Consider the following 16,739-nt stretch of genomic DNA (forward strand, 5'->3'; position numbering starts at 1 on the left):
CGTGTCCAGAAGGCGCTCGCAGTTGGATCAACTTGGATCTATATAAATTTAAATTGGCTGGATGTTCCTTTTCTCGGCTTTCTCTGACTTTTTTTCGCATCACGAGCGGACCACATTGAAAACAAAAAAAGAACAACAAAGAATTTCATTTCATATACTAAGCCTTGTTTCAAGCCACCTGCGAGCCCTAAAGTACTACCAGCTGATTTGGTACCAAAGGGTGTAAAGTAATCCGGAATATCCTTCGATTAGACACCGTATTAACCATCCACTCTCCCTCACCTTTTTGGGAGCGAACGACAAACTATGGCTCCATTAGTTATGCGGCATGTAATCCACATTTGCAACATTTGATCTCGCAGATAGAACAATCAGGACTTACAGAACTTGGAGCGAAAGGACTATCCTTATCCAATAATAGCAATAACTACATTCGATCTGTCCATAATGCTGATGATCTCGATATTCCTATACTACTATTTTTCCACCAACAGTATCCGTCCATCTCACAACCAATAAAAATAGTGCAGAATGCAGTACACTCTTCCTGATCATACCTAACCAATTAGCTGTTTCAGTATGTAGTTTCTCGGAATATTTTACTGATTTTACTTCCTCAACGAGTTCGACCCCTTCAATTTTTAGACAACGCAAATAGGAGAATTCATTTTAGGGAGAGAAAAGGTTATATCCTAAAGTATGACCAAATTTTGCCAGGCGCGCTTTGTCACAAAAAAAAAAAAAAAGGATTTTCTGCAACTATGCACTAAATTAACAAAGACTACAGAAAAATGCAAAATATAGGGAAACTTGTACTCATTTTGTGTCTCATGTTCTCTGTAAAATAACTCATGGAGTTGGATAAACCAAGCACTTTTCTATGTTAATGTCGTCAGTTGTGTTTATTTTCAACTTGTAGCCGCTTTCGCTTATCTATAAACCAGTATATGGACAACTGACATGCCAGTAATTGCCATGGAAACCGTAAGTACTCTTTCTGGTCTACACTAGCCTTAATTAAATACATACCCCATTATATTCACACTAAACTTCCTTATTTATACCCGTAGCTGGAGGCTTGTTCAAACAAGAAATTCCGGTTGTACGCCTTTATTGGAGACTACGAACATACAATTGTAAGTTCTTTTTTTTAACACTCTTCAGCTGGAAAATATACTTAATTTAAGTGTATCCCTTATTCAATCCATTTTTAGAGCCATTTTGGATTTCGTGAAAATAAATGATAAACTGCTAAACAATTTAAAAACTACTGTATCGCATCATTTTAACGTACTAAAAAAAAGCTACAGGTTGATAATGAATTGTACTTAATCAAAGTTCATATTTTCAGACCTGTTTTTATTTGTTGTTGTTGTTGTTGTTGTTTTAATTTTTTTTTCAACTTTAAGCCATATTCACTTTAAAACCAGTAAATACAGAAATCAAACGCTCACAACTGCCTCGGAAACTGTAAGTACTCTTTTCGTCTTCATTAGCCATAATAAATGCCCCGTACAATACTCACACTAAACACGCTTCTTTAACAATAGCTAAGCCCACATTGCAAGAAATTCAAATCCTGCGCCGTTATTAAAGACTACTAACATCAAACTGTGAGTACTTCTCAGTATGGCACTATTTATCCGCAAAACGTTATAAATAAACAACTGAATAGATCTGTTATTCAATTCCTTATCAGGTACGACCTGTTCCCAGAAGACAGTCAAGCCCTTCTCAAGTTATCACATCCACTAGTACTGAACGTCCACACAGTGAGTATTTCTTTTCATAGCATATTATTACAGCCATTTTCCACTTAGGACACTCTATTACATTCTTGCAATTATTAAAATTGAAGCACCCCTACCAAAAACGAAGCGGTTTCATATGATTAGCAACATGACTAACCTGCATTTTCCTATGCTTTCAAAAACTCCTCGTTTCCTTCACCTGTTTGCTATACATGTGTACCATCTCCTCAGCTGTAACCTAATCAGAGCCCCTTTAGAACTACCCAAGGAATCTTAGACACAACAGTTACATAAAGGCACAACAAACCGCCCATTTTCCGAAATTACACTCCCATAATTTCAACATTGCAAATATTTGAAAAATCCTCCTCTTCTTTCTCCTTTTTATTCCCCTATATTCAGCATAAATCCACTCATGATAAATTTAAAAATAATAATGATAATAATGATAAAAGAGAAGAAAACCATAAACCTAAATTTCGAAAAAATAAAATGTCTATTACATTGATATCCTTTTCACGACACCTCCCCAAAACACAGTCCTTTAAATACATTCTGTTCTTTGCCAATTTCTTAAACCACTGACAAGAACACCAACCCAGTTCTAACTCATATAGTATTGCACCATTTATAATGTTATCAGAGACCAAGACACCAGGCCCAAAATGCCAAATCACTAATACACCTTTTTGTTATATATGATATATAGCTACATTATCATAATTTGCACGAAGCCTTGGAACAAAACTAGGACGTTACAGTTAAAAATCTCCAAAGCGTAAGTGTATCATTAACAGCTTTTATGTACTTAAATTACTCTTGTAGTTGAGACATCATATATTTTAGAATGTCAGCCCCGTCTATTTTCAACTTTTTAGCCGTATTCACTCAAAGCAGTCTATAGACATAAAGCGCCAGTAATTGTCGTAGAAACCGTAAGTACATTTTTCATTTTCTTTAGCCTTAATTTATACGCTTTAATACCCTATACAATAACCCCACTGAACTTGCTTCCTCTTAGCAATAGCTTTAACAGCAAAATCTTAAACCGTTATTGAGGTCTGCAGACACAGAACTGTAAGTACTTTTCTTGACACTTCATCCGAACAACATTTTAAATGTATTGTTATTCGCTCCATTTTTCAGATACGTTTTGACCATAACGGGCAGTGAATGTGGTTCTTCAATTGTCACACCTTCTCGCAACCTCGGCACGTAAGTACCTTTTTAGTAGTCTTTTCTTAACAGCCATTTCGGATTTTGGCCACATCTCTCATATTATGACAATTATCCCAATTAAAGAATTCCCTCACATCTCTCGCTATTTTCCTAAAAATCAAGAGTGAACTTCCCACACTTTAAAAGAATACTCCAGAAATTTACAAAATCTTTTTTTTTTTTCCCACAACACCACTCATGATAATAAGTGAAAAGGAAAAAAAATTAAAAATATAAAATAAAATAAATAAACTATTTAAACTGATTTAAAAAAATAAACCACTTTTTCACATTTATCACTGATACCAATACTTTAATCCGGATTCGAACAAGATACGTATCATCTCAACCAACCGATTACATCCCAACCCCAACCCCTATACTAAGACCTTTTGCCTTCCCTTTCAGGAAAGGTCCTGGAAACGAGGCTTGTTGCACCCTACATCATCCAAAAGAATTTGTTTTACTAAAAACAAATTTTCTAAGAAATTTGCAACTCGAAGCCTGCAGTTAAAGCATCGCAAAACCGTATGTACATAATCAATAACCTTTATAAATTTAGATCACAATAGTTAAGTAATGTTTAATCACGTTAATATTCTCCCTTTTTTTCTTCTTCTTCTTCTTCTTTTTCTCGGACATTTAACCGTGTTTAATCGACATCAGTATAACAGACACATCAAACGCAAGGAATTACCCTGGAGACCGTAAGTACTCTTTGATCTTCACGCCCTGTAAGAATATTTACACTTTTCTTTAGCTTCCTTAGCTTATTTTCAGCAAGACATAACACTCGTTACAGGAAATTCAAATCCTTCGCTGTTATTGGAAACTGCTGACATCGAACTGTAAGTGCTTGTTTTGAGACTTTGCATGTGTCCACTTATTCCATCCAGTTTCCAGGTACTTGTAGGCCTTGATCGAAAGACAACGAATCTGATTCTCCAGTTGCGGCACATCCCCTTTGTGTCCTCCACACTGTAAGTACTTTTTTTCGTACCCTTCACTTCCAGCCATTTCCCATTTTGCCCTTTATAAGTTTATACGTCCATTACATTTTTTGCAATTATAAAGATCTTACACTACTTTTCTAACTAATCAAGCGTTTAGGCCCTTTTGAAAATGTACTTATATCCGTGGAAACAATTCGTCAATAGATCATCCCTAATTTAGTGTTATATTTCTACCCAGCAGCACAACAAACCATCGATTTCCCGAAATTTCACACGATGATTTAACTTTACTTTCAGACCATTTACAAAATCCTTCTTTCTCTTGCCTTCCACGTTTCCGCACAACATCCTCTGATGATAAATTTTTAAAACAACGAATAAATATAAAAAATAAATGATAAGCTATTAAAACAATTAAACGACGACTTTATCACATCAATTCATCATCTTTCTCATCCATTTCAGTCCCCTACGTTGGTATATTTTAATACACTATGACCACACCTGCCCCAACCCAGTAAATGAATTCATTCTATTCTTGGCCAGTCTCTTAACCAGTGACAAAATAATAAAATTACTTTGTTTAGGCCAAAAATCACTAATAGACCTTTCTGTAAAACTATATCACTTATCATTACAGTTTACACAACCTTCCCAGCAAGAGACATAAACCAAAACTGATCAGTTTCAGTTAAAAATCTCCAAACTGTAAGTATACCATTTTAATTAGTACCCTTTACAAAGTTAATCATTTTCTAGCTCCGCTAACGAATCCGTCTCACGTTTCTGTCACATTTTCATCATAGTGAGCCTTCCATTACCCTCTTCATTTGATATGCCACATGGTTATTAAATTTGTACTTCAGAAAAAGGGAAGAACTAATTTCAAGACCGGGTAATGATTACGGTAAGTTACAGTTTTCTAACTTTTAAGGCAAATGCAATCAATACATACTTATCACCAATCAACCCATTTTTGAGCAGATCTTGTGACGTGAGGCGATAGCAAGTCAATTTACAGCTAAAAGTCGGCCATCACAATCTCAAATCGTAAGTACCATTGCCCGTGTCTCATTGCATAAACATTTCTTATGGAAGACGTTTAATTTCCAGCTGACATCATTGTAAGTGCCTTTCAAACTTACTACCATTGATTTTTGAACTTTTTAATACTTAATACTATTTAAATTTTATCCGCCCAAATTTAAATTTCTTTTAAGCATATCTTCTTTTTTTTTCAGCTGTAAACATGCAAACAGACAACAACCAATGGGAAATAACTTTCAGGAAGAGTTTCGAACGACAGAACTCGTACTGTAAGTACTTCGCACCATCAATGTTCTAATCCTTTTTCAGTTAACTTCATCCTTCCGAAATTTGTTTCAGCCTTACCTTTGCCTTTTTTCGTTCATACCCGACATCCATTGACAACAGCAGCTAACATTAACATAAAATATTTCTTTTTCACTAACATCTCTCTAAAATACAGATTTCTTATCCACATCATAAAATTCTAAACTGCAGCAAACTTGTCCGCCCTGTTTCTTTGATAAAAATATGAAAGTAAACCACGTAAACCTTTTCAAAAATTATATATGAAAAACCCTATTTCTGTTAAGATTAAATGAAAGCTGAAGAGTACAATAGCAGCTGGGGAAAAATATAGCAACTTTAAACGTATTAAACCAGTTGACATTTAAACGCTGTATCCACATCTCCTTAACCTCAACCCACCAATGCTCCACCACCCCCCCCCCCCACCCCTGCTTAGGGTCCTAACTGTCAGTCCTACCCCACCCCTGCCAATCCTCCCACCATAACCAAGCACCCAAGCGCAAGAGGCAGCTTGTCAACTTTCTTTACATTTCTTTGGACAAATAGACGTACATAAGGTCATTTGAAAAGCATCATGAGAACATGTAATTCTAAGGGGACCCTCTTCTCTTCCTCTCAACTGACCATTCCCCCTCCCCATGCCACCCTGGTAACACAGTACCCTTTCTAGGTCATATAAAAACAGCCATGGCATCATAAGACATATAATTTTAAGGGGCCCTCTCCTCTTCTCCTCAATTGACCATTTACCCTCCCTCTCCTCCCACCCCGATGGCACAATACCCTTTTTAAGTACATGACGTCATTACACAATTCCCACAGGTGTACCATCATGAACAGACGCCCCTTAATCACTTGCGATTAAAAATGGCTCAAAGCAGTTTCACCACTTGGAAGGGGGCATTCTTATTAAAAGGGTTATAACGACAGCACTGTATCACGTAACATCAGTTATGATTCAATATGAAACACCAATTATTGCTTAACAAAGTGCGTCCCCTATTGTGACGTAAATAGGTTGCTAGGGCAACATGAAAGCTCTCCAAGAGCACCTTTTTATATTTAGTCATTTACTTCCTTCGATCTCTAAAACGAAATCGTTGACCTCAAATCCATTTAATTGAAGAAAAGTAAAAAGCAATCTCAGCTGAAAGTATCACCAAACTTTTATAAAATTCTTGGGAGCCAATTCACAACTACCTTACCTGAGGTATCGTCCCCTGTACCCTCTAGTTCCGCCCGTGTAAAGTACAACTTAATTCAAAACAAGCGTTCTTGCCAGCACAGTCAACGAAAGTAAATTTAACTGTAGGTGAATTACTTTATTAATTTTGATTGTATTCCATAATTCAGTTGATAATCATGAAACATTTCATTTTTCTCGTAATACGCTGGAGCAAATTTGCCAATTGCAAAAACTACTCAACGAAAGCGCGGTTTTTGGACCTGTCTTGATTAATAAGAATAATTATTTCCCAAGTCAAACATCCCTTTTTATTTTTATTTTTAACATCATCATCATCATCAAACCCATCTTTTTCACCTGCTCTTTTTGGCTGTAGTAGAGACCCTAATTCACAGCAAACAGATCTCGAGAACCCAATGTTGCAATTCCAAATGACAATCCTCACGCCGTAAGTACAATGTAATACAATTGCATCTTTTTTTGAGTTTCTTGTTAGGTCATAGGCACCAAGCTAATATAATCCAAGCTGTCAGCAGTACTCAAAACAAAGGAATCCAAGCTCCACTCCGTGAGACACTAGCAGAGATCACCTCGACCAACCCAGTTCTAGATAGCGTAGTATTTATTGCACCGTAGATTATCAGAGACTTAAGGCACCAGGCCCAAAATGCCAAATCACTAATAGAACTTTGTTACATCTACATTATCATAATTTACACCTTCCAAGAGATTTGCACGAAGCCTTGCAACAAAACTCGGACGTTGCAGTTAAAAATCTCCAAATCGTAAGTGTATCATTAACAGCTTTTACGTACTTAAATTACTCGTGAAGTTCGGACTTATCATATTTTAGAATGTCAGCCCTGTCTATTTTCAGCTTTTTAGCCCTATTCACTCAAATCAGTTGATAGACATGAAGCGCCAGCAATTGTCATAAACCCTAAGTACAATTTTCGTTTTCACTTGCCGTATTTTATGCCCAATATAATATTCACACTAAATAGCTACGTGTACATTTATCATTATTTACAGCTTCCAAGAAATTTGCACAAGGCCTTGAAACAAAACTCAGACGTCAGTTAAAGATCTCCCAAAGCGCAAGTATATCTTCTTCAGCTCTAACGTCCCTTTTTTTTTTTTTTTAACTCTACGAGTTAAATAAATGTCAGCCCTGTCTATTTTCCCCTTGTAACAGAATTAAGTCGAAAACCAGCCTACAGAGATATGAAGCACCAGTAATTACCATGGAAACCGTAAGCACGTTTTTCGTTTTCACCAACTTTAAAATTATTAAAACACCTCTTGTACAATATTCACTCCGAACTTGCTTCTTCTTTGCAGTAGTTTCAGCAGAAAAATCTTACACCGCTATCGAGGTCTGCAGACATTATAAGTAATTCTTTTGACACTTGATCTGGTATTTATTAATACCTAACAGCGCAATAACCCACCGATTTTCAAACGATAACTGAACTATAATTCCCAAAAATCTGCAAAATCATTCTTTCTCTTTTCCCCAAACCATCCACTCATCATAACATTTAAAAAGCAAAAAATGTTCTAAAAATATAAATTAAAAAGAACTAAATTTTAAACTGATTAAAAAAAAAAAGGCCACCTTGTCACACCGTTTCATTCTTTACCAATTTCTTAAACCACTAATACCAATACTTTAATCCGTATAAACCGTAGGAACGTATCATCTCAACCAAAGGATCTCTACCAACGGTTACATAGTTCCCAGGACCTTTCCCTTCCTTTCGGGAAAGGTCCTGGGAACGAGGCTTGTTACACCCAAGATCATCCAAAATCACTAATAGATGGTTTTCACCTGACGTCACAGCAGCCATGTTTGTGTACAGAACAATTGAGAAAACGGTCTTTTGGGAATTTGACTCTATTATAATGCAAAACATGAACCATAATTTGCTATTGTTTTGTACACAAACATGGCCGTCTCCTCACGTGATTGAAAACCATAACAATGATTATCATTGCAGATTTCCAAGAAATTTGCAACACGAAACTTGCACTGAGTTAAAGGATCTACAAACATAAGTGCATTATTACACATTTAAATCGCTTGTAACGCTGGATAATAAAAGGTCCTTTATCACGCTAATATTCTCAAACTTTTAACCGTTTTCGTTCGAAAATCAGTGTTACAGTAATGGACATGTGAAACGCTAGGAATTGCCCTGGAAATCGTAAGTACTTTTTTATCTCCACACCCTGTAGTAATATTCTCACTTAATTTCCTCAGCTTATTTTCATCACAAGCTAAACACTCAATTACAGGAAATTCAAATTATTCGCCGAGTTATTGAAAACTGCTAAGATCAAACTGTAAGTACTTGTTTTTGAGACTTTACATCCGCAATACTAAATTTGTCCACTCATTCCATCCATTTTCCAGACAGGTCTTGTCCGCAAAAGACGAGGAATTTCCATCTCCAGTTGCCACATACCTTAGTATCGTCCACACAGTGAGTACTTCTTTTCATATTCTTACTTTCAGCCATTTCCCATTTTGCTCTCCTAAGTTATATTATTACAATTGGTGCAATTAAAGAATCCATTAGAAAATCTCGCGCTACCTTTTGTAACTAATTATGCGTTACTGTGCTTTGAAAATGTACTTATTTCCTTAGCCTACAACTACATATTATCAGCCGCAAAGAACACCACGATCAGAGCTTCTAAAAACTACTCATAGAATCTTAGACATAACTCGTCAAGTGTTTATTTCTACCCAACAGCACAACAAACCATCGATTTCCTGAAATTTCGCACGATAATTCAACTTTACATTCAGAACATTAGCAAAATCCTTCTTTCTCGAGTCTTCCTCTTTTCCGCACAACATCCACTGATAATTAAAAAAAAAACGAATAAAAATAAATGATAAACTATTAAACCGATTAAAAGACGACTTTATAACATCATTTCATCTTCTTCACCTATTTCAATACAGTTTGACAATACCTCCCCCAGCCCCAGTCGATGGATTCATTTCTATTCTCTTGGCCAGTTTCTTAACCACTGACACCAATAATAAAATCCGGAATGGAAGCTAAGCTGTACTTAGGGTACAGAAGAACGTATCACCCAAATCAACCCATTTCTTGCTATCATTGCACCCTAGATCATCCGAGATATTTAGTAACTCGGAGATTATGGGTTTCTTGTGAATGAATTGCTTTGTTTAGGCCCCAAATCACTAATTAACCTTTCTGCAAAACTAAATCACTTATCATTACAGTTTACAACCTTCCCTACAAGAGACATGCAACAAAACTGACCAGTTTCAGTTAACTTGAAGATCTCCAAACCGTAAGTATGCCATTTTAATTAATACCCTTTACAAAAGTCAATCATTTACTGGGTCCGCTAACGAATACGCCTCACGTTTCTGTCACATTTTCATGATGGTGAGCCTTCCATTGCCCTCTTCATTTGATATGCCCCATGTTTATTTCTGTCACAGAAAAAGAACAGAACTTTTCAAGACCAAGATAATGATTTCGGTAAGTTATGGCTTTCTAACTAAAATGATTTTAAATTCTTCGAGATTGGTGATGCCTTGAATACCACTATCTGACCTAATTTATCCCAGTTTCAAGCAGGCGTTAATGGCAATATTTTTACGCGGAGGATTATAGTCAACCCGTAAGTGCTTTTTTTTAAATTACTTTTTATTTCGCAAGGCAAATGCAATCATCACATCTGTTTTTTAGCATCATTGAAGACCCTTGGCAACACTTTTTTTTTCAGCTGTAAACATTCAATCAAATAACAACCAATGGGAAAACACAAGACCTTTCGGACGAGTTCACAAGATTCATACTGAACGTACGTTGAACTATGAATGTTTTGATCCTTTTTTCAGTTAACTGTATTCTCCCGACATTATGTTTGCCTTTCTTGTACATAGACTACAATCGTTGACAACATCCGATAATGTTAGCGCTAAACATTTCTTCTACACTTACATGAACATCCAGATTTCTTTTCGTGATGTCATAGAATTCTACCCCTACTCAGTCTCCTAACTCTGCCTACCCCACCCCCTGCCAATCCTCCCACCCTAATCCGACAACCATATCGGGCACACAAAGTTTTCAAATTATCAGGCAAATAAATTGCTCTCTTCGCAAATCACCAAAAACACGAGCAGTTACTTTACATAACGTTTCAGCCAAAAACGCGATTTTCTTCGCTGCGCAAGAGACACCGCGTCAACTTCTTTTACATTTTGTAGACAAACAGACAAGAACAACGCAACGACAAAGTATTGTCAGCAATCAATGCGTAGAAGCTACCCAAATTTTCATCCTTTTTAGACCATTAGCCTTTTTAGTATACCATGCCTGTCTTATTTGCAGGATAATTTGAAAACCACCATGGCATCATAAGGACATGTAATTTTAAGAAGGCCCTCCCCTCTTCTCCTCAGTTGACCATTCACCCCCCCCCCCCCTCCCACCCCGATGGCACAATACCCTTGTTAAGTACATGAGGTCATTACACTATTTTATTATATGGCTTGTGTTTGTAGCCGATATAACGAGTCCTCTGCTTGGCTAATTGTGACTGAATTGCAGGGCATTATTCCCCCGTAATGCCCACGGGCCGATTATGGGCTTGCAAAAACAAAGCAAAAGGTAATTAAAAAGCCATATAATAAACTACTTACTAACCGAGCTAGCTCGAGCCGTACTGGGGAATATTGGCCCTTGGTCGTTTTTGTACGGACCTCGCTGCGCTCGGTCCGTACTGCCACGACCTCGGGCCAATATTCCCCAGTACGGCCCTTGCACTCGGTTAGTAAGAAATTAGTCACAAACGCCCCCCTCCCCTTTTTTTTTCCTAGCGATTTTTTTAAAAGTTGAAAATTTCCGCCCATGTATTGTTCTACAGGAGAGCCTTATTGCACACTTTATTACCATTTTGAGTACAAGAAGCCTCGTTTTAACCCGTTTTATTCCTCTCTTTGCTTTAAACGAACATTGGTCGTTCGACCCTCCCACCTCCCCGCAGTGCGTTGCCATGGACCCCACCCAATTCCTTTCGCCTCCGGGTTCGCCTCTTCCCATAACTTATATCAGTCTGGGAAGTTATGGCTCCCGGTTATAATTTATTACAATTTTCGTTACCTCAATTCCCTTCCATTCTTCTAACACACTTTTCCGTCGACATGTAAGTTCCGGTGCTTTAGAAATAAAATAAAATCTAACGGTAACACTTCAACACAGTCGATATGAACAAATAACGATATCGAAGATTAAAACAATAGCAAACAGCACTTAAGTCTCAGTAACCAGTACATAACTTAAAAGACCGTAAGTAAGTTCATCACTTGGCTCGATTGACCAGCCGTTTTGTGCCCCCGCGTTCCTCCGCGCAAGCCACACCTGCCAAGTACAAAATACAATTGGCTAAATACAGAACTGTTTTTGTCTTTATGCTTTACTCAAGCAAGTCTTTTTAGCATTAACTGCATCATTCAAGCAGAAAACAACCAGTGGAGAATCAACACTTGCAAGGCTATATACTACGATTCAGACTGTAAGTATCCATGGCTACGTCTTATTTATTGTATTAACGACTATGATGTCCCTAAATCGTTCATGCTTTTCTTTTTTTTTGTAAATTGACACACGTTTCTTCTAAATTACCTCCAAACATTCAAATTTTCCCTTCTTTCTGTTTTTCATGCGATAACGTTAAGGTTGCATATTTTTAACACTTAAGACTAAAAGTAAACATTATTAACGTATATAATCCAAAACGATTTATACTAAGTAATATGTAGAACTTGAAATATTTAAGAACCGTTAAATTTTAAACACTTTTAAACAGATAGTTAAGAGCTGAATCCCCTCTTCCCCAACCCTCTCTCCTCAGTTATGTGACCTTCACCACCCCTGTCATTCCTCCCATGCCATGGTAGATTACAGAAAGTACATTAGCATGATAATCTGGTAAGCATCATATTTTCATGAGAACATGTACTCTAATAGTACCCCTCCCTGACCATTCCCTCCTTTATCTTCTATATATGAGTCCACATTTCAATTTTCTCGAAATCCCTTTAGTAATCTCTTCTTTGCGTTGTCATGTAATTCCTGATATTCTAAACATGAATAGTAAAAATAAGAAATATTAAAACGTTAATTAAGCTAATAAACAAAGACAAGTAAGCTCAAAGTTTCGAAATAGTCGTTTTTGTTTTATAAATTATTGCGACTAACCATTAACTTGAAGAAATTTTTACGCTTCCCTCTCCGCAACCTTTAAACCAGTTTTTTTAACGTCTAGATTTCTTTACCACTTGTCAAAAAAAAACATTTACATTTGCGATAATTTCTTCTTCAAAAGGGAAAATATACACACATTTCAAAATTTTTTCTTTCCAGATCTTTATTTCATTGCTTGAAGCCATATTCATCTATTTCATGAATATTCATCAATTCCTGTCAATTTCATGATCGATTTTATGCATATTCATCAATTCCTGTCAATTTCATGCACATTTATTAATTCCTGTCATTTCATTCATATTCATCGATTTCATGCATATTTATCAATTCCTATCAATTTCATGCACATTCATCGATACCATGCATATTTATCAATTCCATGCATATTTATCAATTCCTGCCAGTTTCATGATCGATTTCATGCATATTCATCAATTCCTGTCAATTTCATGCATAGCCCAATTCACAATTTCACATGCATATTTATCTCAATTTCACAATCGATTTAATGCATATTCATCAATTCCTGTCAATTTCATGCATATTCATCGATTTCATGCATATTTATCAATTCCTGTCAATTTCATGATCGATTTCATACATATTCACCGATTTCATGCATATTTATCAATTGCTGTCAATTCATGCATATTCATCGATTTCATGCATATTCATCAATTCCTGTCAATTTCATGCATATTCATCGATTTCATGCATATTTATCAATTCCTGTCAATTCATGTATATTCATCGATTTCATGCATATTTATTAATTCCTGTCAATTTCATGATCGATTTCATGCATATTCATCGATTCCTGCCAATTTCTTGCATATTTCCCTGGTTTAATGCATATTCATCAATTCCTGTCAATTCATGCATATTCATCAATTCCTGTCAGTTCATGCATATTTATCAATTCCTGTCAATTTCATGCATATTCATCGATTCTTGTCAATTTCATGCATATTCACCGAATCCATGCATATTCATTAATTATATGCAAATGTATTACATTTGTGCACATTCATTTATTGTATGCAAATTTATTACATTCGTGCATATTTATCAATTGCATACATAATTGGTTGCAAATTATTTCAATTCATGCATATTCATTAATCATTGTTATCAATTTGATGCATTTAATTAATTTACATGCATATTTATCAATTCCTGGCCATTTTACACATATATTTATCAATTTGATGCATATTCATTAATCGTTTGCAAATTATTTCAATTCATGCATATTCATCGATTCTTGTCAATTTCATGCATATTCACCGAATTCATGCATATTCATTAATTATATGCGTATTCATTAATTATATGCAAATGTATTACATTTGTGCACATTCATTTATTGTATGCAAATTTATTACATTCGTGCATATTTATCAATTGCATACATAATTGGTTGCAAATTATTTCAATTCATGCATATTGATTAATCGTATGCAAATGTATTACATTCGTGCATATTTATAGATTGCATTCATTAATTGGTTGCAAATTATTTCAATGCATGCGCCTATTCATTAATCATTGTTATCAATTTGATGCATTTAATTAATTTACATGCATATTTATCAATTCCTGGCCATTTTACACATATATTTATCAATTTGATGCATATTCATTAATCGTTTGCAAATTATTTCAATTCATGCATATTAATTTCTCGTAAGCATATTTATTGAAATAATGCATATTCATAAATTCCTGACCATTTCATGCATATTTACCTTTTTCTTGAAATTCAAAGATTCCAGTCACGTTCATGAATATTCAGTGATTTCATAGATATCTACTGATTTCTGTCCAGTTCATACATATTTATCGATTTGATGCCAGTCAATTTCATGTATATTTATAAATTTTAATTTAACTCATTTCAGAAATAACTGATCACTCAACCAGAAAAATACAAGTCAGGTAGCAATAAATGAGCAAATGAGCAATAAATCAAATTCATCCTTGGAACAAAAAAAACAGTTAAAAAATACAAGCTATTCTTCTTTATTTAGGAAGGCCTTCTACAAAAAACAAAATCAACTTAGGTACTTTAAGCCTCAATATAAAAACAAACAAGTCTGTCTCACTTCTAAATGTTTCAGCACTTTATTCACAAAAACATCAAACGTTAAATGTACAGGACCCTAAATAACGTCAAGACAAACAAATTTCATAGTATTTACAGTGTTGTTTCGGTAAAAGTGCTTCATCTTCAGACACACACAGGCCGTAAACATTAACAACTAGAGAAGAAAATGACTTACTTTGGAACCATGATTAAAACTAAACCTAGAGAAATACATTTACAATAATCTTTCCTTCAACTAACAATGATGAGAAGAAATTATCTTATAGCATTTGAGTTGATTTACAGAAACGCAGTCTGTATGATATTTCTTCTTTACAGGCTTTTAATTCCTTCAGCTGACATAACAGAGCTGTTCCCTTTTCAAACCAGAAGTTGGACCGTAGATCTGTTGGCAGTTAAACAGCAACAACGCAGTTCATGGAATGACCTAAAAAAACAAAGGCACACTTTTAGATTAACCCAACTAAATCACTTTAAGTAAACTCTAAATCACAACTAAAATTTTCTGGAGAGAACTGCTGAATAACAGACAACTCAACCTATGACATCACATTTGTAAAAGCACCATAATATTGCCGTCACGTGAAACAGTTGTGTAGAACCAATCAATTTAAATAGTACAGTTTCTTGAAAGTGCTGAAACTGGTTTTGAGCCTCCTTAAAGCTGCGTTGCCATAGTGCCAAAACGGGACAAAAAAACTCCAATAATTTATGAAACCAAAAAGTTACTTTTCAGGCGTTCCATGAAGGTATCACAGTTGCGTTACCGCGCAGATAGAAACTCGCCGTTTCTTAGCCAAAAAACTTTTGGAATCCGTTCCGTTTTTGCTCTGTGGCTTTAACGCACCTTTACAGCCTCCTCAAGAATAGTTGTAACTTTCACTTCATAGAAAACCTTTTTACCTGGCCAGTGACAAAGGTGAGAGCATCCCAAGATATGTCCTTTTGCCGACTCGTTGAACTCATACTGTTTAATAATGAACATCAAAAGAACAACATATGAGCACCAGCAGCATGATGATTGTCCTGGGGCTAAAAGTTGTAATTAATTGATTAACAAATTAATTATAATTAACGGTAATAATAATAATAATAATAATAATAGTTAGTATAAATACACAGGTGATTATACAAAATCACACGCTCTCATTGGCTCGCTATCTTGGATTATCAGTCGCGGATTTCGCGTTTAAATGTTTTTTTTTCCTCTTGATTAGTGATTAGTGATATTCGGTGAATATTCACCGATAATCACTTCGCCATCAGAGAATAATTATTAATTACAGTTAGTAATAACAAGAATAGTAGTAGTAACAACAACAACAACGATAACTTTTTCGAGGTTACCTGGCCAAGCAAAACTGGGGCACGTTCTTAAAAACCTCGCTACTTTTCAAGTGTAAAAAGGGAGAGATTTAAAGTCATCAATTTTCCCAGGTGCTGCCATTTGTACAACCGTAACATGTTATGGTCGCCCAATTGTTCTGACATGAGGAGTTTTTGTATAATTACAATAGGGCAACCATAACATGTCACCAAAAAGCGATTTTTTAAATTCATTTGTTTCCCAGACAAGCACTTTCTTATCTGTTGGAGTGGCGGCTCACTAGGAATTGTTGAGATTGGTGACAACCAAATTATCTAAAAAGAAGCAGCTCCCCGAGTACAATGTGCCAATGCACTGACCACGACACCAACCGGCACAACATCTTTATTGTCTCAAAATTCTTTCCTTTTTTGCATCAGCTGATGTACTATACCAGAAAAAGTATACTTGAGTGTATTTACCATAACAGAAATCTATGGCTTTGAATTAAACGCAAAACGCCTTGCTGCGAAGTTGTTCATTATACGCTTAACTCTTACCTTATGTTCCAACCCAGTGGACCAAACTTCTTTCTTTCCTGAATTATTGAAAGACAACGC

The 16,739-nt window shown here is 35.6% G+C and overlaps 1 protein-coding gene across 1 annotated transcript in view; it reads right to left on the reverse strand.

The window, feature by feature from the left end:
* Nucleotides 1-14,772: 14,772 nt before the first annotated feature.
* Nucleotides 14,773-16,739, reverse strand: part of LOC137984719 (dynein axonemal heavy chain 6-like) — a 36,173-nt gene continuing 34,206 nt past the window's right edge. The window contains exons 14-16 of the mRNA XM_068831979.1: nucleotides 16,680-16,739; nucleotides 15,717-15,780; nucleotides 14,773-15,240 (exon numbers count right to left, since the gene is read on the reverse strand). The exon at nucleotides 16,680-16,739 is cut by the window's right edge and continues 22 nt beyond it. Of these exons, the coding sequence (XP_068688080.1) occupies nucleotides 15,229-15,240; nucleotides 15,717-15,780; nucleotides 16,680-16,739 (136 nt within the window). The 3' untranslated portion in view covers nucleotides 14,773-15,228. The remainder of the gene's footprint in view (nucleotides 15,241-15,716; nucleotides 15,781-16,679) is intronic.

The sequence above is a fragment of the Montipora foliosa genome, chromosome 14, assembly GCF_036669935.1.
Source record: "Montipora foliosa isolate CH-2021 chromosome 14, ASM3666993v2, whole genome shotgun sequence".
Classification (NCBI taxonomy): domain Eukaryota; kingdom Metazoa; phylum Cnidaria; class Anthozoa; order Scleractinia; family Acroporidae; genus Montipora; species Montipora foliosa.